The sequence below is a fragment of the Egretta garzetta genome, unplaced genomic scaffold (genome assembly GCF_000687185.1).
Source record: "Egretta garzetta isolate BGI_Z169 unplaced genomic scaffold, ASM68718v1 scaffold259, whole genome shotgun sequence".
NCBI lineage: Eukaryota > Metazoa > Chordata > Aves > Pelecaniformes > Ardeidae > Egretta > Egretta garzetta.
This window is the reverse complement of record NW_009260770.1, coordinates 3,719,198-3,740,049: the sequence shown is the minus strand read 5'-3', so window position 1 is coordinate 3,740,049 and position 20,852 is coordinate 3,719,198. Positions and strand designations below refer to the sequence as shown.

Here is a 20,852-nt window from a genome sequence, read left to right as displayed (position 1 = left end):
TGACTTGAGTTGTATGGTTACACGCTCTCCTTTAAAGTAAGTTTTTTAACTTTCTCATAGCATCACATATCCTGTAAAGTAATCTTAGGTTTAGGAGCTGAATGCTGCTATGCAGTTTGTTTTTTTTTTTCTTTATCAAAAAAAAAAAATGTTGTGAAGGCCTTTCCTGAGGCTTTAATTATTGCCAGTTGTGAAGAGTGCATGACTCACAAGGGAGTTACTTGATGCTCTGTTTATGTGATTACTTGTGACTTGAGAAATTATAAACTTGCTTTACCCATCTACATGAAGCATTTCCCTTTTCTTTCTCCTTCCATGGCCATGTTGCCTTATTAAAGAAAGGAAAGGGCACTGTTTATGTACCTGGGTACTGCTTGTTAAATAAAGTAGATGGCCTCTGATGTCATTTTGCTATTTGTCTGTATGGCAGTGCTTCAGTCTAAGAAATGTTTGAGTGAAAGCAGTGTTTTGTATTAAGCTTTTCAGTATGTTGTAAAAAATGCATCTTTTTATTTCAAAACACAGCTTATATTGTTGTGTTTTATTGCAGTAATAAAATCTCAGAACAATTTGAGTAAAACCTAAGTGGTTTCTTAGCTTTAAGCTAGTAAAAACTTTGTTCTTTGCCTAAGCTGTTGCTGACAACTATCAGTAGTTACAAGGTGATTAATTTGGGGTGTTCTTAACAATATCCTCTACTCTTGGAAGGACCATGGTTTTAATGGCCTCCCACATTTTGCGATAGTCTGAGCAAAATATAGAACTCCAGAGGTGTCTCAGACATTGTATAGTCTCGGTAAATTACTTAATTCTATCTCTGTCTTCTCATCTCCAATTCCTCTTTTTCAGCCATCTGAGCAGGTGTAGGAGTACCACTCATGGTGCTTTGACACACTTAAACCACAAGTGTTAGGTTCTGTTCTTTCCTCTTAATGGTTCGTTACTTTCCAAAATGGAGCCACGGTTATTACTGGGATAATTTTTGTCCAAAAGCAGTGTGCCTCATTTCTTCAAGTACCATCAGTTTCTTCACACGATGATGAGGCACTGCAGTGTTCTGGGTCTTGCATTTGGGTAGTTACGACAAAGCAGGTTCTGGTAGCTGAGTGAGTGTTCCCACTCTGCCCCCGTCCTTTGATGGCTGTTGTCTTGGGACTGTTTTCAATGTAACACCCAGATTTTCAGAGTGTGCCTCTTTGTGGCAAAATGGGATGAACTGGGGACACGCTTCAGATGTGGTCTTGCATAATGCTGTTGCAGAAAAATTCCCTGGTCCTTCATTCCGCCCAGCAGCTTTACAAAATAACATCTGTGCATGCAGTCACCTGCTCTAATTTGCTTCTGCTGTTGCAATTGGTTACAAGGCACAAAGTCAAAAAACAAGACTCAGTGCAAAACAGAAATAATAGAGCCTTCTGTACTGAATGAAAGCGCTGTGAGTTTGGTCTTTCAAACTGTACCTCTCTTTAATGTCTTCATGCCAATTTAGATGACACACTGTAGTAAGTGAGATCTATTAAAGTTGGCTGTCATGTCTCTCTGTCTTCACTTTTCTATGTTTTTTCCAAACCTCAGCTGTTTAATATTAATTTTTACTTACTATATCTGTAGCTCAGGCTGAATTTTTTAGGAAAGAGATGAGTTATTTTCAAAAATCAGGCCAGTAAAAACACATTATTTTGCCCATGCAGTCATCTTCCTCTCTCCAGTCCACATCCCTGTGCTTGGTGTATGGTCTCAAAAGATGGTGGTGACATGACAGCTAGGAGTTTCTGTGTTAAGCAGAAGGTATGTCCTTTCCACGTTTAAAATCTCTTTTAATTTAGTTTTTCCTTGGGGGATAGAGGAAAGGTCCCAATTCTGCACATGTTCAGTGAAGGTTATTTTTCACACTCAGTTAGTCTGAAGGTTCAGCTGCATGTTGAGCAGGAAGATGGGTCAAGAAACTGTGTTTTGGGAGTACTGAAAAGAGTAGCTTAGGTCTGAGGAGGTGCTTGAACTGTGAGAAGTTCTCTGACGCTGTCACTTAACAGCATTCTTGGCTCCTGTGGAAGAAGAATGAAATGTCAAGTGAACAAGAATTGGTGGGAGTCGAGGGGCCTGCTGTTGGTAGGGAGGTAAGGAAGAAGATGGCTTCTTGTGATACTAGGGAGAGACTGAGAGCCAGTAGGAGAAAAAGGGCCAAGGTGAGAAGATGAGGTAGATAATCATGAGGAAGCAAAAGACTTCAGCAGAGAAGAACATCCAGGAAGAAATGGGAACTGATAACTAATCAGATAGAAGAAATAGAGGAAGAAGAGGGAGAACTTCATCTGCAAGGAAGCAGTGTGCAGCAGGAGAGTAGGAACCAGCTGAATAAAGAGCAAGGGGAAGGGAAAGTGGGAGGTTGAGCAAACAGCTTGGGTCACAGAGACCAAAGCAGATGAAGATCATGTTGTGTGCGATATACTGAGGGTGAAAAAGAGAAATCAATCAAGACAGGAACTGTGGGAGTACTGGTGGTAAAGAAATCGAAGCTTGAAGTTATGGGGAAAATACTAAGAATGAAGTGAAATCTGGGGAGATGAAGCTGTGTGTTCAGTGTCACAAAACAGAGCTGCCCAAAGAGGGAGGTTGCACTCCTGGCCTCATGGTTGTGCCACTCCGCTGGTTTCCATCTTTTGTGCTTGTTGAGCTGTTCCACAAGCCAGCTCAGTCAGCAATATTACCAATGACACAGACTGGCAATGAAAATTCTTGTATAAGTGGAAGGTTTGGCTTTATTTTGGTTATCTGTAAGTTTGAAGCTTGAGATACTTGGACATTTCTCCTAAAATGTCTTGTTGGAGCACTCCATTTACTTGTTCAAACACAATACCAAGTTATCATAGTAGTGGAGTATTTGATATCCATTAAAAAATATAACAAAACCCAACAAGCATGACAAAAAAGAAAAAAAAGGAAAATGGCTGTATCTCATGTTAACGCTATTCTCTTTTAAAGAGGCTTTCTGCTTTTGCATAAGAAGATAGAGTCTGTTTTGTATGATGTATCAGGAGTTCCTGCTTAGCCAGCGTGTATCATTTATTTTCCTGAATAAGGGTTGTATAAAATGCTGGCTATCGATGACTGTTTGCCTAACTCAGCAAAGGGTCGACTACTTTCTTCTTAATTGTAATCTGTACATCAGCATTAAATAGCAGAAGTGCCAGAGGTGACTGCAGAGTCCAAAGGCTAGTGCAGAAGCCATAGCTATTATATCTGGATGTACTCCTGTCATAACTAAAATATTTATGGAAAAGGGTTTGATATGGCTTTTGTGTGTAATCTTACAACGTGGTTTAATTCTGGGTTTTTGAGGCCATGGCTACACAGTCACCTTGATCATTTTAAGTCTGCAGTGCAGGGCACCTTCCCCCACCTCTCTCAGCCTTCCTTTGTACTTGCCCTGACGCTTGTATGGCTGCATAGAGAGCCAGGCCGTGGCACTGATGTAGCTTTAAAAAACTAAATTTTTTTTTCTTCTGTTTGTCTTCCAATAGATCAGTTTCCTTTCAGCAGCAGCACAGATTTAAGTTGGATTAAAGTTAGCCATGACTTGATGTCTCATCCCAGCATACCAGTGGGTGTGGGAAATAAGAGTAAATGCCAGGAAAAGAAAAAGCTGTTTCTGTTTTCTTGTCATCCCTTGGAAGAAGGGCTCATATCTGAGGGTGACCATTTAGACACAAAGGGCCAAATTCAGCAAAGCAGACTCCGGAGGTATGAGGTCCCATACAGCATATCTGTTCTGTGGCATTTCTGAAATTCATCTATTCTAGGAAGAGTTTTTTGCTTACAAGTTCCATTTCTGAGACTATGTATTGGCTTCCTTCAGCAGTTTTCATCTTAGCTTTTATTTGGCCATAACTCTTAAGCAAACAACATACCAGTGTCTGGGTTCAGATGACCTGGTATAGCCTCTTCAAATGTGCAGTTGTTGTTGTATACCAGAAAAATTTAATCATTCTTTTTCTACGTTCTTTAATTTGCATTAGCATAATTAGAAGATAGATTTGACATTAGGAGGTTTTTTTTTTTCCTCCCATTCCTTATTGCAACAGGCTAGGCAAGTTCTTATTTGCATCTGTAAAATATGCTTGGGAAAGATGAAGATGATCTTTGCCTTAAGTGCAGTGCTCACAAATGCTCTGAGCTTCCAGACAGACCTATTTTATGTAAAAAAAAAAAAAAAATAATGTACAGTTGGGTAACTATTTATTAATAAATATTACCAACCAGTATGCAAGCTGCCTATGAATTTTGTAAGAATTCTTTAAATGTTAATATATTCCACTATGTAATATATAATGTTTTATATAGGATAAAGTAGAGACAGCTAAAATAGCAGTTCTCTTACTACGTTAATGCAGCTTAGGAGTTAATGGACAGATTCTGCAAACACTGAGCTTAGGACCTGATGTTACATTACTGTGTCTTGACCTAAATTGGAACATTCATTGTAGAAGGTATTGCTGTTTGTTGTGTAGAGCTCTAACCAAAGTGTTCTGAAACCTATTGTTTAAAATATTGTAGGGTTTCTCTTTGTTTCCTCCTGCTGCAGGTGTGATGGACAGGTAGCAGAAGATTTCTCTTTGATATCGGGGAATCAGAATGACTGAGTGCTTCCTGCCTCCCACTAGCAGCCCCAGTGAACACCGTCGGGTAGAACACAGTGGGGGCCTTGCTCGTACTCCCAGCTCTGAAGAAATCAGTCCTACGAAATTCCCTGGATTGTACCGCACCGGTGAGCCTTCACCACCTCATGACAGCTTGCATGAGCCTCCAGATATAGTATCTGATGATGAAAAGGAGCATGGGAAGAAGAAAGGAAAATTTAAGAAGAAAGAGAAAAGAAGTGAGTAGGCAACTTTTCTTATTTCGTGTTTATAATTTCTCTTTCTCCCTTTCTTTCTCAAAATTGCGTAATATTCCCAGTGGAACTTGTTTAGGTGTGAAGGAAGTTAACTTGTACAGACAGGCTTTGTGCAATACCTGTTTCTCTTCCAAACCCCCCGCACCTTAACCAAAAAAAACGGATTTGTTTATTGTTGCGCAGATACAAGTGCCAAGCACGTGCCCAGAATTACTAATAAACACGTTTATCCAAAACCTTTAATGATGCATTGGTAATTGCCTGGCATGGGGTTCTTCTAATCTCATTATCTGTTCACATTCTAAGTGGAGGTTTCCAAGTGTATTTCCAAATAGATTGAAATTGTAGCTGAGGTGCTAGCTAGAATAAAACTGTAGATTTGACCTGAATTTTATACTTTTAAATTTGGAAGAGTCAGTTTCAACAACTTTGACCGTTTTCCCTTAGGTCTCCCACATTCAGAGTTTGCTGTCATGTGCCATCTCAGGTTTTCATGTGCACACTGCTCCATTATTTGAGGAGTAATAAAATCTGTGTCCTTTTTTTCTCTCTAGCTTCTCAGTTTAGTCTGATCATATAGTTTGCTCCGGGAGTGCCTAAGTGTTATTGCAGAGTTCAAAAATGTGCAAGCCAACATCACGATCTGAAATTACTAGAGCTGACAGAGTAAAGGTTAGAAATAAAGCTTTGACTATAGAATCCATTCTTTGTCAGTGTATCAGTGTCCAGAACAGAAGTTTTCATTTAAAAAGCATACCCCTCCTCCAAAACAACAGAAATTTTACTTCCCACCTTTGGATTTGTACAGAAAATTTTGGAAACAGAAAAATAGTTTTTATTCAATAGTTTTTCTGCCTGTTCTTAAAGAACAGAGCACTTGGAAATACTAAGCTGATACTGAGTACTCTCAGTACCAGAAAGATCCTTACTGTCCAAGTCCCCGAAACTGAAATACCACAGCCCAAATGTTAGTATTTTTTTAACTGACATTTGTTTTAGCAAAATTTCAAAATAATGTTCATCATCTGTAATGCCTGTATCTCTGATGTCTGGAACTTCTGGCTGCCAGCGTACCTTGCCACTTCTTATATGTGAAATTTGGAAGATCAAAACCAGTGAGACAGCACACAATATTCTGGCATGTTAGGATGAATATGGTGACTATTTGTAATGTGTATGCACATATTTAAATAATTACTCTTAAAGAATTTGCTTCCACTGCAATGCTTTTAATCAAACCTATTTCCTGGAATGCAGGATTTGTTTCTGCCACAGTTTAGGAGGACTATTGGTATTAACTAAAGATTGTGCATAAAGGATTCTATAACTCAGAAATATATTATCCTCCAGTTAAAACCAACAGTTTAAATTCCTGCAGGTTTTAAGAAAACGGATTCTTTAGGTTTTTTCCTAATGTAAATAACATTAACCTAATACAGAATATTGGATTGGTGATGAAGATTCGGTATTAATTAGATGGGTCTAAATTCAAGCTATTAGTAGCTGATTTTTTTCTTCTTTGCAAATCAGCTTTCTGTCATAACTCTGGATTAGAAACCTCTAACTTTGGAATTGTTAGAGGTCAGCATTATACACAGCGTGGGTTTCTTTGTGGTGTAATTCTGCATGTCTCATGGTGATAATCTAACTGAAGGCTAAAGAGGAAAAATGCTTCTTCAGCAAATAGATGCAGGTCTGTGCACATTAGCACTTCAATGGCTTTCTTCCACAAGTGGCTACAGCACATTTTATAGCTGATGTAAAGCAATTTTTGTTACTTAAAAGAACCTTTAAAGGTACAAAAAATCCTCAAGAAGGCAAAATATAGGAAGAAACAAATTCTCTCTTGCAGCTGTAATATAAAAAGCATTCAGCATTTCTTAGCCCTAACATAAGTACGTCATTTAATTGCCGGTCGGGTATAAGATTAAGTTACATACAAAGCTTTCAGTATCTCTTGTACAGTCCAAAAATGGTCATTATTGTAAATATGCCCTGAACAGACATTTTACCTATGTAAATGACAAGGGCTCTTTACAGTTGATTAACACAGTTGATTTTAAGAGTTCCCCTTCCAGCTTTGCCCTTTGTTACTCCTTCTGTACTTCTGATTCTTCAGTTTCTTCCACCTTTTAAATTCTATTGCACGTGTTCAGATTGTTTCTTTCCACTTTTCTGACCAGCTGCTTTGACTTTGGGCAATATACAACCTGCTTTGTGTAATTTGGGGTCAAAACAAATGTCATTGAACATTTCACTGAGAAAAAGACAAGTGTTGATATTAAATTATGACAGAGTGGATGTTTGTTGAATGTAGAATATCAGTGAATTCATGACAGGGTCATCCAAACTCCTAAAACGGTATGTAACCTTAATCCTACAAAGATTTGGGGGTATTTTAATAATACCCTAAATGTTAACTTCAGAAATGCTTGAAGAGCAGGACAGTATGTTAGAGAGGGAAGGATAAATATCCTGAGGTTACTCATTTTAGTTTTTCAGGTAAATCCTTTTTGCTGGAGTAATATACTCTTAGCTTCAGCATTATTACCTATCTCAAAAAAGCATTTTTGTAGGGATATTTTTTCCTATGTGGATAATACGATAATTTGATATTTTTCATGTTAATGGCACTAACATAATAATACACAGCAATTATCCTGGGGGAAAAGTTCTAAACATTTTTTGGAGATGATAGAAAATTAAATGGAATATTGGGGGGTTTTATGTGGAGCAACAACTACTGGGAAAAGGTTTCAGCTACTGATTTCTATTCTCCACTCCTCTGTGGCAGCCTGAGTCTTGGTTAGCTGCAGAGTGAGTTAGATTAGGGGACTTTTAGGGCTTAAAATCAGTTTCTTTTTACTGGGATAGTTTTAACTCAGATCGGTTTCCTGACTCAAAACAACCTTTGTCTGCAAAACTGGCAGATAGTCCCGTCATTATGCCGGTGGAATCGGAGTGTTTATTAAATTCGTACTGGTCTCGTATAGGTGCAGGAAAACATGGTTGAGATACATTAGAGTGATGGGAAAACGCAGACTGTTAGTACGGGAAGTCTTGAGGAAACAGTGAACAGAAATACCAGTTTACTAACAGTAGGCAATACTACTTTCCAAGTTTAGAACTACCTGATTTTGTGAAGTGCTTTCAATAACTTGTCTTCTGTATAAATTTAGGTTGTTTATATTTCAATATATTCTATCACTGGTGAAAGGGCTACAATAATTTTATTACCAGAAGAAAATTGGGCTACTCTGAGAGATGTACAAACCCGCTCTTGGTATGGGTGGGAGATTCTCTGTGAATCTGTAATCGGTATGTATTTCTAAACTTTGTTGACTTATGTTACTGAGACAAATTTAAAAGAGGCTGGGTTTGTGTTTAACGTGCTCCTTCATGTCTTCTTGTGAAGTCAAGAAATACCAGTTTCAGTGATGTGCTATTGCTGGTGTTACGTTACCACAGATCTAGAAAAGCGCCGAGGTTTGTGTTGCAAGATGTTGAGACATGTCAGGCAGGTGCCTGTTGGTGACACCGACCTCCAAGCTTGGGTCCCCTCTGCTGAGCCCGGGGACGGACGCTGGCGCTGTTCCTGCTGCGGGTGCGGGAGCCCTGCGCTGTTGGGCTGGGAGCTGTTACAGCTTCCCAGCAGGAAAGACTGAGGGCAGGTTGTTCTGGGCTCTGGTGAAGATTGGGCTTTCTGTTTGGAAAGTATGGCTGTGAACCCCATCTTGAAACTCGGTGCCAGCCCCATCCCATTCTCAGAAAAGGCAGCGGTGATGTGTGCTCCTCCTTTGCCCTGTAGCTGGTCCATCGGCAGGTTCTTTCACAGTGAGACTGGAATCCTTTGTTTATGCGCTGCAGGATACCTTACCCATTTCTGGGTTTAGTTGGGAAAAAGAGCGAATGATGGTATAGCCAGTAAGCTGGGAGGATAAGACCTGGTTGCCGTGTTTGTCCTCCAGTTAACATTTGCATTTTTATATTAAAATTCACTTGGACAGGAACAGTGCTATAGTCTTTATCCATCTTTTATGAAAGTGCATGTTTGGCAGTCCTAGAGAAGAGCCCGGGCTGGGAAGGGTGAGCTGGTCAAACAATTGTAATTATTTTATGGCAGTTCCGTGCTTTAATACATTTCTTATATTTATTTGACTATTAAAAGCTGCCTTCTACAGAGCAGTCAGGGAGGCTTCAAAATGTAGACAGCTCCTTGGACGTGCTGAAATAACGCTGAGAAACTCTGCAGCTTAATGTAGTTTAGGATTGGAAGAATAAAAGATGGAATGCCCCTCGGTTCTTTTGCACAAGATCTTTCGCCTGTAAAAATTACAGCCTATAATCTCGTCCGTGATGCTCTCTGTTATAAGCAAAGAGGGTAATTTTCCACCACCCAAAACTGTTCACGCAGGAGGAGCACCTGGCTGCCGGTGCGCTTCCTCGCTCGGGCAGAGGCACTGCCTGTGGGGCGTGGAAGAGCCTGGAAGGATCTGTCTAAGGGGGGCTCCACGCTGAAGCAAGAGCTTGCTGCCCACTGCCTTGGGGGACCTGGCTGGTGCAAAGGCCGTGTAAAATGTCGGCTTTGCTGACCAGGTTTCAGGCTAACTTTTCTTAAATGGGATTTTACATTACTGCGTATGCCAAATGACGGTTAATTGACTTGGAAGTTGCGTTGGTTTGTGTGTTGTTGGGTTGGGTTGTGGGTTGGTTTTTTGTTGGGGGGTTTTTTGTTTGTTTTTTTTTTTTTTTTGTAATCCACCTTTAAGGTTTCCTTGTTCTTGCCTGACGGGTAGGCAGGGCGAGCTGCAGAGGCGTAGTTAGTAAAAGCAGTGGTGCGCATTCGAGAGGGCACTTGGTGTTTTGCTGCTGAAACGGTGTACTCCGCCCGTGGACCTGCCCGAAGCTCTCGCACAGGCTTCTAAGGCCAATACGCAACTTCACTGGCAAGTATTGTGCTGGTGTCACTGGAATTGTTTTATTTGTCTAGTGGACAAGTAAGTGTGGTTGGACTTTTTCTTTTTTTCTTTTTTTTTTTTTAGTAAAAATTACAGCCTATAATCTCGTCCGTGATGCTCTCTGTTATAAGCAAAGAGGGTAATTTTCCACCACCCAAAACTGTTCACGCAGGAGGAGCACCTGGCTGCCGGTGCGCTTCCTCGCTCGGGCAGAGGCACTGCCTGTGGGGCGTGGAAGAGCCTGGAAGGATCTGTCTAAGGGGGGCTCCACGCTGAAGCAAGAGCTTGCTGCCCACTGCCTTGGGGGACCTGGCTGGTGCAAAGGCCGTGTAAAATGTCGGCTTTGCTGACCAGGTTTCAGGCTAACTTTTCTTAAATGGGATTTTACATTACTGCGTATGCCAAATGACGGTTAATTGACTTGGAAGTTGCGTTGCTTTGTGTGTTGTTGGGTTGGGTTGTGGGTTGGTTTTTTGTTGGGTGGTTTTTTGTGTTTTGTTTTTTTTTTTTTGTAATCCACCTTTAAAGGTTTCCTTGTTCTTGCCTGACGGGTAGGCAGGGCGAGCTGCAGAGGCGTAGTTAGTAAAAGCAGTGGTGCGCATTCGAGAGGGCACTTGGTGTTTTGCTGCTGAAACGGTGTACTCCGCCCGTGGACCTGCCCGAAGCTCTCGCACAGGCTTCTAAGGCCAATACGCAACTTCACTGGCAAGTATTGTGCTGGTGTCACTGGAATTGTTTTATTTGTCTAGTGGACAAGTAAGTGTGGTTGGACTTTTTCTTTTTTTCTTTTTTTTTTTTTAGTTTTTTGGGTATTTTATTTGAGGCTGAAACTTTATTAACTTCATACTTATCTTAAAATTCATAATATTCTGGAATGGGCTTGTGGGGAGTTAAGTGGCTGAAGTTTGGTTTGTTCTTACTAGAAGTTTGTTAGACTTATGTGTATGTAGTAGATGATGCTTAACAGCGACTCTTATACTGTCGATTACAGGAACGTAGAGAAGTTGCCAGGCAGTTGTTTTTATTTTGCATTTCCTTGACTATTAGATGGGAAACTAGCCCATAAGATGGACATTGCCATTATGAGTAAGTATATAAAGTATTAATTGTTTAGATCGTTCAGGAACTGTGTGGCTTATCTTTGATGCGATTATGCAACCTTGATTTAATCCTTGTCCACTTAATTGTGTAACAACTAAAGAAAACCTTCTGAAGAGTCAGGCAGGCGCTGTTTTTTAATTCAAGTGGCTGCTTCTCTCTCCTCCATACATATTACTTCTTGTTCTCTCCCTGTTACAATGCGCTGTCTAGAAAGTAACCGGACTTACAGCTGTCCTCTTGCCTTCTCCTCCTTTGCCCAACAGCGGAAGGTTATGCTGCGTTTCAAGAGGACAGTTCCGGTGATGAAGCTGAAAGTCCTTCAAAGTTGAAGCGGTCCAAGGGAATACATGTCTTCAAGAAACCCAGCTTTTCCAAAAAGAAGGAAAAGGATTTTAAAATAAAAGAGAAACCCAGAGATGAGAAACACAAGGAAGACAAGCATAAGGAAGACAAGCATAAAGAGAAGAAGTCAAAAGACTTAACTGCAGCAGATGTTGTAAAACAGTGGAAAGAGAAGAAGAAAAAGAAAAAGCCAATTCAGGAGACAGAGATACCTCAAGTGGATGTTCCAAGTCATAGACCCGTGTTTGGCATTCCTTTGTCTGATGCAGTAGACAGGACCATGATGTATGACGGCATCCGCCTGCCAGCAGTGTTCCGTGAATGTATAGATTACGTAGAGAAGTATGGCATGAAATGTGAAGGCATCTACAGAGTTTCAGGTACTCTGGGCACACTGACATAGAGGTTCCTAAGGTCTTTACTTGCCATTTTCTTATTATTTTACCATTTTCAACTCCTAGAAGACTCTGTTTAGAGCTGCACTAACCTTAATTATATATAATTTTAATTATTAGTATTATTAAGGATAGTCAGGTAGCTAAAGTTAAGCAAACCCGTAGGTCTGAAGTACCTGAAAAGTTGCTAGTATGGTGGTACTGCTTAACGGCGGTAAAAATACACCTGGTTTGGCCTTTTTTTGGTAGGATGGTAACAGTGAATAAACTGTGTTACTGTGGCCAGCTTGTATTTTTTTTACTTCTGCATCAGAAGTACGATGTTAAGTGATTGCAAAAGCAAAGATGGGAGATACTCATTACTTAAGATATAGCCATTAAAATATACCCATAACGTGAGATATAACCATTACTTAAGCTTCCCACTAAGCTGCTTTTCCCAGTTACTTCCATTGCACGATTTTTTGTTTAAAAACTTCTTTTCTTTGAGCAAATACACTGATAAGCAGAAAGTACAAGTTTCACTACTTGAGCTTAGCAACAGCAGGCTGATTAACCCCAGTAGCTGCGTAAAGCCAGCTCACATAAATGAAACCTCAGTTCTATCCACGTTAAACAAAACAGTCCCTTTATTCACGAGCTGTGTCTGCAGCATAACTCCTGTGTACGTACTCCTGTGGGTATGTCTAAGGGAGCAAGAACAAGAGAGAAAAGGAATTTGAGGAAAAGCATTTGAAACAAGTTGCCTAGCACTGTAAACCAGTAACCAAACGATTTTAAAGGCTTCATTAAGCTGTCTTCATGCTGTTGATCTGCACGGTATTTGGTAGGCATGCGTAAATACCGCAGCAGCTTGAGCAGTTTCTTCGTCTTACCTGTTGGAACGTTCTGGTTGCGTGGTTTTTCAAGACACGGTGTGTTGGGAATTTTCACAGAAGGAGGTGTGTTTTCCGTAAATCATTTTTGACGTTTGCGCTTTCTAGGTGTTCTCCAGTGCAATAGCACCCTCTTGCGTGTGTCAGATTGTTTAAATTGAGAGCTCAGAGAGACAGTCGCAGTGGCTGAACATCCTACCAGCCGCCGCGATGACTGCCTGACTTGGACGTGAAACCAAGCGTATTTTACCTGGCATTTACTGTGGGCTGAGCACACCCAGTTTTGCTTACTGTGGATGAGCCAAGCCACAGCAGCGCGTTAAGTTGGTGTAACTCAAGTGGGTGTTTGAGCTTTAAGAATGAAATTTCCCTGCGTTTGGGAAGGGTGGAATGTCACAGAGTTATAACAACACCTTCCAGAAAATCTTGGCTGGGTTGAGTAATTATGTGAGTGCACTTTTATTCATGCAGTGCCTCAAATCAAGAATCCTGCGTGAAATTCCTCCGTTGAGGAGGGCCAGCTGGAAATCTGGAAACTAAAAAGTGTGGGGTTTGTTTTGACAGAAGAAAGCTGTTATAGGTAGAACTTGTTGCACAATATTTGAGTTGATAACATATTTGCTGCTTGGCTTAGGGCTGTGTAATTGAACAGCCTGAGAGACGCTGAATGCAAACACACAACTGATCTATATTCCCCTACCCTTCCTCGCCCCATTTATGTTCCTCAATGCGAGGGAATGGTGGCACCAGTTCTGAGTCAGAGCTTCAGCAGTGCTTCGTAGTAGCAGTCAGTGCTTTTCGAAGCAGTCATCAGTGATCACAAAATTTTGAGGCATGATTTTAACTTTGTTACATGGGGATCCCTCAGCTTAGATTGTAAGGAGAGGCGAAATAAATGCATCTCAGAAAACCTCAGTTTAAATATATATTATACGTTTACAGTCAAAGATTTCTCTTAACTCTTGATCTAAATATTTTAAGGAATAAAATCAAAAGTTGATGAGCTCAAAGCAGCCTACGATCGAGAAGAATCTCCCAACTTGGAAGAATACGAGCCCAACACAGTAGCCAGCTTGCTGAAACAGTACCTGCGAGAACTGCCTGAAAATTTGCTTACCAAAGAGCTAATGCCCCGCTTTGAAGATGCTTGTGGAAAGAGCACAGAAGCTGAGAAAGTCCAGGAGTGCCAGAGGCTGCTGAAAGAGTTGCCAGAGTGTAACCATCTCCTAATTTCTTGGCTGATTGTGCATATGGACCATGTGATTGCAAAGGAACTGGAAACAAAAATGAACATCCAGAATATTTCCATAGTGCTCAGCCCTACTGTCCAGGTACGTGCCCCACGCAGCAAGTATTAGAGCAGAACTTCAGCCCGCACAAGACTTCTTTGTAGGAATTCTCTTGCAGGTGGGAATCGGGTATTGTCTGATCCAGTTAAGCTGAAGTACAACTTCTCTTTGCACCTCAGGAACCTAAAATGCTGGGAAAGGGGGAACAAGACTCGCTGAGCCTGATAGGGTCCACTCCGGGCCTGATATTTGAGTTGTTATGAGAGTTTTACACAGACTGCTGTCAGGGTTTTAATTCTGTTGTGCACAGAAGTAATTTAATGCTGAATTCATCCAGTAATTCATGCAGAGAGATACACAGTTTCTGTGGGCTTGTGACTCTGATAGCTTAGTGAAGCAACTTATTGTTGCTTAATTTAAATATCAAGCCAACAAACCCCATCCTGCAAATAGATCTTCCTGGTGCAGTAATGACTTAGGTAAAATGGCTTTGGTGTCTGCAGTGACATGGCTGGGGCAAACAGCTGACTCGGTTTTCCAGTAAGATTTTGTGGTTTCTGGATTGATTAATTCCATAATAAACATCTTGGAAGTATTTCATTTAAATACAGCTCAGAATTAGTCCTGTGCATAATGGAAACATGGCATTATTGGGTGTGGGTCTGCTCGAAGAAAACCCACACTTCTGAAAAGCTTGGCTTTATAATTAAGAGTCTAGGTGGAGGCCCCGTAGCAAAAGGGCCAGGTATTATTCTGGCTGTGTTGCTGTGCCAGACACTTTCTAGCTAACAAAAGAAGTAACAATTAATGTAAAACAATGCAGGCCCAATCAGGTTTTGATGTGAAGTAGATTTTGGCAATTAAAATGCAAGTAGTGACAGAACTCTTAATCTTTCTGGATAAATTTTTGAATTTTAATGGAAGATACAGTATCAAAATAAATACTTGCTTCTGTCTCATGTTAGAACAAGGAATACAGTCGCAGCTCCTTTCCAACTACTTTTCCTACTGTATTAAATCATCGGAGAGGTTGTGGAAAATACAGGTTGGGGGAGGAGGAGGGGGTGGCCAGCAGCCAGCCACAGCGCGGTATGGTTGGTGTTCCCTCTCACCTATTGCTATCGCGAACTACCTTTACAGGAGTTAGAAAGAAAGATTTAATACATCTCTGTATATACCAGCAATGGAAATAGTTGTGGCAGGTTAAAGGCATGGGGCAGCTCTGAGCTTAGCGTCAAAATGCCTCCGAAACACAGGTAAGAGAGAGTGCGAAGTGATTGCTTGAGGCCAGCGCTTGGGTCATTTAAAGTGTCGGTTTTAATCCAGATTTTAATCTCTTGAGACAAACTGGCACGAGTACGACCCACAGAAGGGCACACTGCAACAAGGGCTGTTCTGTTTCTGGAGGAAGGTGCTATGCTCGCAAAGATGGTGTGAAGGAATCATCCTCAGCAGTATTTTGTCTGCCCTTTCTTTGCAGATCAGCAACCGTGTCCTGTATGTATTTTTTACGCATGTTCAGGAGTTCTTTGGGAATGTGACCCTAAAGCAGGTGACAAAACCTCTTCGCTGGTCAAACATGGCAACAATGCCAGCACTCCCAGAAACACAGGAAAGCATCAAAGAAGAAATCAGGCGACAGGTGGGCAGTTACTTCAGCGTTTTTCTGTTTATCTTTGCCCTGGCTTTTATACAGTCAGTCGTAAATTCTCGTAAGTAGCATACTCTTTAATTGCATCGCAGTTGTCCTGTCACTGGAGACCACTGGAAGGAGGTGGGTGCTGTTCTTGCCCATTTTGTTTGTGGGAAGGTCCTACGGTCTTGTGATGACTACAGCCAGGTCTTGCTTTGCCAAGTAGTTCCGTACTTTTATGGTGGGAGGAGGGTTGGGAGAACTTGCTGAAGAGCAATAGTAAAGCAACCACACGCTTTAACTAGCGCTAGATCATGTGCTGAACGTGTGTCAACACTTGTCGTTGGTCAACCCGTCAAGCTTTGAAAAACCAGAACTCCAAGCCTGTTGCCACGAAGCCAAACAGATTTTTCTTTTCAGTCTGCCCTGCTATGATCTATTAAAGACACTGATTTCTTCGGCAATATTTCTAGGAGTTCCTCCTGAACTGTTTACACAGAGACTTGCAGGCAGGGATAAAAGACTTATCCAAAGAAGAGAGACTCTGGGAGGTGCAAAGAATTTTAACAGCTCTTAAGAGGAAACTAAGAGAAGCTAAGAGACAGGTGGGTAACTTTTCTATTTAGTGGCCAAACATGTAAATCACCGATAAAACTTCTGTGGGGTATTTTTCACTATGGCGATTCTTCCTAAAGTTTTGTGACTGTCGTTTTTTTCCATGGGCTACCCCTGTTTCTTGGGGAGCATCATTCAGCCTTATTGTTTAACCTCATTGTTGAAAGTACCATAAATGTGAGGTGGGTCCACAGCCATGGATTTGGGAGGGTTCTTCTAATATTCAGAGACTGACAGCTGGGGTCAGTATTCTCTGGGTTTACAGTTTAGATTTAGAAAGGATGGAGGAATTTTATTACGAGTTCCTGTCTGTGCATTCAAGTTTTCGTTCTGCTCTATGAGTTTTAGCTTGTGAACTCTTTAAAGAGAAGCATAAAAGATACTTTCTAGAATCAATTTTGCATAATTTCTGGTATAATTTTAAGTATAGAATCATAGAATGTTTTGGGTTTAGAGGTCATCTAGTCCAACCCCCCTGCAGTGAGCAGGGAGACGGCTAACCGGATCAGGTTGCTCAGAGCCCCGTCCAACCTGGCCTTGAATGTTTCCAGGGGTGGGGCCTCCACCGCCTCTCTGGGCAACCCGTTACAGTGTTTCACCACCCTCATTGTAAAGAATTTTCTTCCTTACATCCAGTCTAAACCTACCCTGTTTTAGTTTAAAACCATCACCCCTTGTCCTTTCACAGCCGTCCCTGCTGAAAAGCCTCGTATCTCCAGTTACAGAGCTCTCGGAGTCTGAGAATAGAAATGCTTTTCTAGGGAAAACTGGGCAATTAATGAGTCCATACAGCTGTGCCAGCTGGAAATGCTTGAGCTTTGCTCTTCTGTGTATTTCCAAGATAGGAAGAGCGCGAGTGTGAGATGGCCAGGGTGTGTGTATGTGTTTAACGGTGCTTTGAATGCTTCTGTGGGTTCAGGAGGAAGTGGATCGCTTGACCACTACTTTTTTGAAGTGTAAGTTTAGTCTGTACGGTGGTTCCCAGGATGGTGTTCTCTGGGTGGAGCAGACATCGTTACGCTTACTGGGCATACAACTTGGAACCAAATATCTTGAGCGTTCCCTACTTTCTGACAATGCAAAAGCACCCAGTTAGGTCAAACCATGTTTCAGTCTTTTTGCTGCAGATTTTTTCATCTTAACTTCACGTGGCTGAGGAGCAATTGCATTTTCTGGTTCGCTGGCTTTCCCTGGGGACAGCGAGATCCTCACACTCCTTCACAGCTGTTTACAAAACAAAAATATGTATGATTAAAAACTTCTGATGTTTGGCAGAGCCACGTATTCATTATGTGCCTAAACCAGTGTGTTCTGGAGTACCAAGAGGAATTACTGGAATCGTTTGTTTTAAACTGTCCTGTGTCCCAGAGAAGGGCCGAACCTTGCTGAAAACTTTCAAGACGACTGAGGTGGCGATTCTAAATCTGGAAAATAATAGGTTCAGAAAATGACTTCTTTTTACAGTAAATAGAGTGACTGGGGAAGCTGTCCTTTTAAAAGTTGTTCTCTTTCTCTGGCAGGAGTGTGAAACAAAGATTGCACAAGAGATTGCTAGCCTTTCGAAGGAGGATGTCTCCAAAGAAGAAATGAATGAGAACGAGGAGGTTATAAATATTCTGCTTGCACAGGTAGATGGCAGGCACTTGCCTGTTTGTCTGCGGGTATTTTCTTGTTCCACAGCTTTCAGAAATACTAAAGACTCTCTTGTTCCTTCTAATGCAATGAGAAATCGGAAGCTTAAAGGGGTCTCTCTGTCAATTAAGATATGAGGCTTTGTTTTAATGGTAAATGAAGTAGGGGAGGAGCACTGACCGAGGAGGGAACCCAAAGCTGGGGAGGCTCTTGTTAACGGCGGAAAGGAGACACCGCAGCAGCAAAAGAGCTGCCTTTGCTGTTAATGCACTTAGAAAGCTCTCCCAAATCTATCCAGTTTCGATACCATTAACTACTTCCCTGCTGATCAAAGGAAGTAAGGCAACTATTTTGGCTTTTCTGCCTTCCTTTGCTTCCCTCGGTAGCTTTGATCTTCACTCCACTTTCCTCCTTACATTCATCTTCAAAGACGTATTTTAGAATTCAGTTTTTCTAGTTACTGTACTGGTCAGCCAGAGCCTTCTGCTAAGATTTAAGGGAACAGGCAGCCAAACGTGCCAGATCTTGGTGCGTCATCTCCAGAACTGTTCAGTACAGCGATCGTACGGTGAGGATTCAGAACAGACAGCGTCAGTTTTGAACTTACGTTTGCTTTGAGGTCCTGATGAATCAGAGTTCAAAGGAGGCACGCAAACCGCTTCTGCTGCAAGTGTTTCAGAGAGCAGCGCCGTCGCATCGCTTCCCAGCCCACGCTTATCCTATGTTCCCGTAGAACATGAAGTCAAGGCTTTAAGTGAACTAATTGATTGTTGCAGGAGAACGAGATTTTAACGGAACAGGAAGAACTGCTGGCCATGGAGCAGTTTCTGCGGAGACAGATTGCCTCGGAGAAGGAAGAAATAGATCGCCTTCGCGCAGAGATAGCTGAAATACAAAGGTAAAAGGGCGACTGCTCACACCAGATCTCCCACCAGGGGAGCACTCGTCAATTCAAAGTACATCTGTGTGCTTCTGAAACGGTGCTCTGAACTACACTTAAAAGCGTACCCTGTGAACATCACATTTGAGAGCCTCTTCTTTATTGAAATCTCAGCAACTTTGGGCCTTTGGGGATGTTTTCTGTTAGTGTAACAATGGAATTACAATCCAAAGGAAGCTAGACCCTGTGCACTCAAAAAAAAAAATCCCCCTAGGAAATCACCGGTTTATTAAATTAAGCTTTGACAGGAAATTCTGGTTTTGTTTTTAAAACAGTTGCAGATTATTCAGTGGACATGAGTTAACGCTTTTGTGCTGCTGCAGCTCCAGCAAACCCGAGGACGTGTTTAAATCCCAGTTTCTCGTTGCTCTTTCAGTCGCCAGCAGCATGGCCGAAGCGAAACAGAGGAATATTCTTCCGAGAGTGAAAGCGAAAGTGAAGATGAGGAGGAACTGCAGGTCATCCTGGAAGATTTGCAGAGGCAGAATGAGGAGCTGGAGGTGAGATTTGATCCGCTGTTAATGGGTACTCTTCTCCATCGTGGTTACTTGATTCAGTCTGCGCAGAGTTGTTTGCAAACCCACCCGTGTGCACGTGTGCATTTACTTTGCCTAGGCAGGAACCTCAGTTTTTAAACAGTGCTGTGTGCAAGTGCATGCTGCTGCCTGGGGGAGCAGCAGAGCTGCTTCTGTCAGGAACAGTGGGGCCAGCAGGGAAGCGAGCGTGCCTCTGTACTCGGCACTGGTGAGGCCGCACCTCAGATACTGTGTTGTTTTGGGCCCGTCGCTACAGGAAGGACGTTGCGTTGCTGGAGCATGTCCAGAGGAGAGCAACCAAGCTGGTGAGGGGTCTGGAGCACAAGGCTTACAAGGAGCGGCTGAGGGAACTGGGGTTGTTTAGCCTGGAGAAGAGGAGGCTGAGGGGAGACCTGATCGCCCTCCACAATGACCTGAAAGGAGGCTGTAGCCAGGTGGGGGTCGGCCTCTTCTGCCAAGTAACAAGAGATAGGACAAGGGAAAATGGCCTCAAGTTGCCCCAGGGGAGGTTTAGAGTAAAAAAAATTTCTTCACCAAAAGGGTTGTTAAGCAACGGAATGGGCTGCCCAAGGTCCCCATCCCTGGAGGTATTTAAAAGCCGGGCAGGTGAGGTGCTTGGGGACATGGCTTAGTGGTGGGACGGCAGGGTTAGGTTAGCGGTTGGACTGGATGATCTTAAAGGTCTCTTCCAACCTAAATGACTCTGTGATTCCTTGTGCAGTGCTAAAGGCCCCCTCTCACTTCAGTGGTTCCTAGTCAGAAGGAGCCCTGACATTTCTTTTCCTTACTTAAAAGATAAAGAACAATGACCTGAACCAAGCGATTCACGAGGAGCGAGAGGCCATCATCGAACTGCGAGTACAGCTCCGACTACTGCAGCGAGCTAAATCAGAGCAGCAGGTGCAGGAAGAAGAGGAGCCAGAAAAACGCGGGGGGGTTTCTCAGCAGCAAAGAGACAGTGTCCTGGAGACAAAAGCAGCCAAAGAGCAGCCAAAAGCAAGCAAGGAGCAGCAAGTCAAGCCATCGCCGAGCAAAGACAGGAAAGAAACTCCCATTTGATCTGGCTCCTTGGATATGCATAAAATCAACTGAACTGTGCAAATTACTGTAATTTGAGTCAAACTGCACAATTATTGCTGGCTGTGTACAAATTTGTAAAGAAACTTCTCTTTTAAGCCCTGGAGACTTTTGTCTCCAATACTGGTGGCTTCTACTCATCACACTCAGGTGAGTTTGGAGAGGCCAGAGGAGTTTTCCAGTTAGTATCAGATTATTTCAAGACTGGTTTCCTTCAGGTGATTTAAAATTATTCAGTAACAGTTTTATTTTAAACCAAAATCATTATTTACATTCATTGGAGCAGAATTGGGAGATCTCATTTTTGGTAAATAAACAAAAACCCACCCACCCTTACTAATTATTTGCCTTGTGAATCTATTCATCCTCATTCACCATTATTCCTGCTTATTAACCTAGTCACTTCTTGCTTGTGCCTTTGATACCTTTCTGATGCAGATTATATACAAGGGAGCTTTAAATTTATTCTGGGTTGGCTGAAAAGTTGGGAGGCTGCGGGGTATCGTGTTTACCAGACGTGCCCTTGAGCTTCATTTCTGTTCTGGGATGTGCTGAACAAATGTAA

The 20,852-nt window shown here is 42.1% G+C and overlaps 1 protein-coding gene across 5 annotated transcripts; it reads left to right on the top strand.

Annotated features, from left to right (window-relative positions):
- Positions 1–132: 132 nt before the first annotated feature.
- On the top strand, positions 133–20,846 carry RALBP1 (ralA binding protein 1). Of its 5 annotated transcripts, none has more exons than XM_009646212.2 (10): positions 134–1,788; positions 4,583–4,876; positions 11,217–11,675; positions 13,547–13,896; positions 15,335–15,496; positions 15,961–16,092; positions 17,623–17,730; positions 18,511–18,632; positions 19,051–19,174; positions 20,006–20,846. In XM_009646212.2, the coding sequence occupies exons 2-10, from the start codon at positions 4,633–4,635 to the stop codon at positions 20,267–20,269; spliced, it is 1,965 nt and encodes a 654-aa protein (XP_009644507.1). In that variant the 5' UTR covers positions 134–1,788; positions 4,583–4,632; the 3' UTR covers positions 20,270–20,846. The 5 variants fall into 5 exon arrangements, with proteins under 5 accessions (XP_035757503.1, XP_009644507.1, XP_035757502.1 ...); XM_035901609.1 differs by having other exon boundaries at positions 4,555–4,876; XM_035901608.1 differs by lacking the exon at positions 134–1,788 and adding an exon at positions 3,522–3,741.
- Positions 20,847–20,852: the final 6 nt, after the last annotated feature.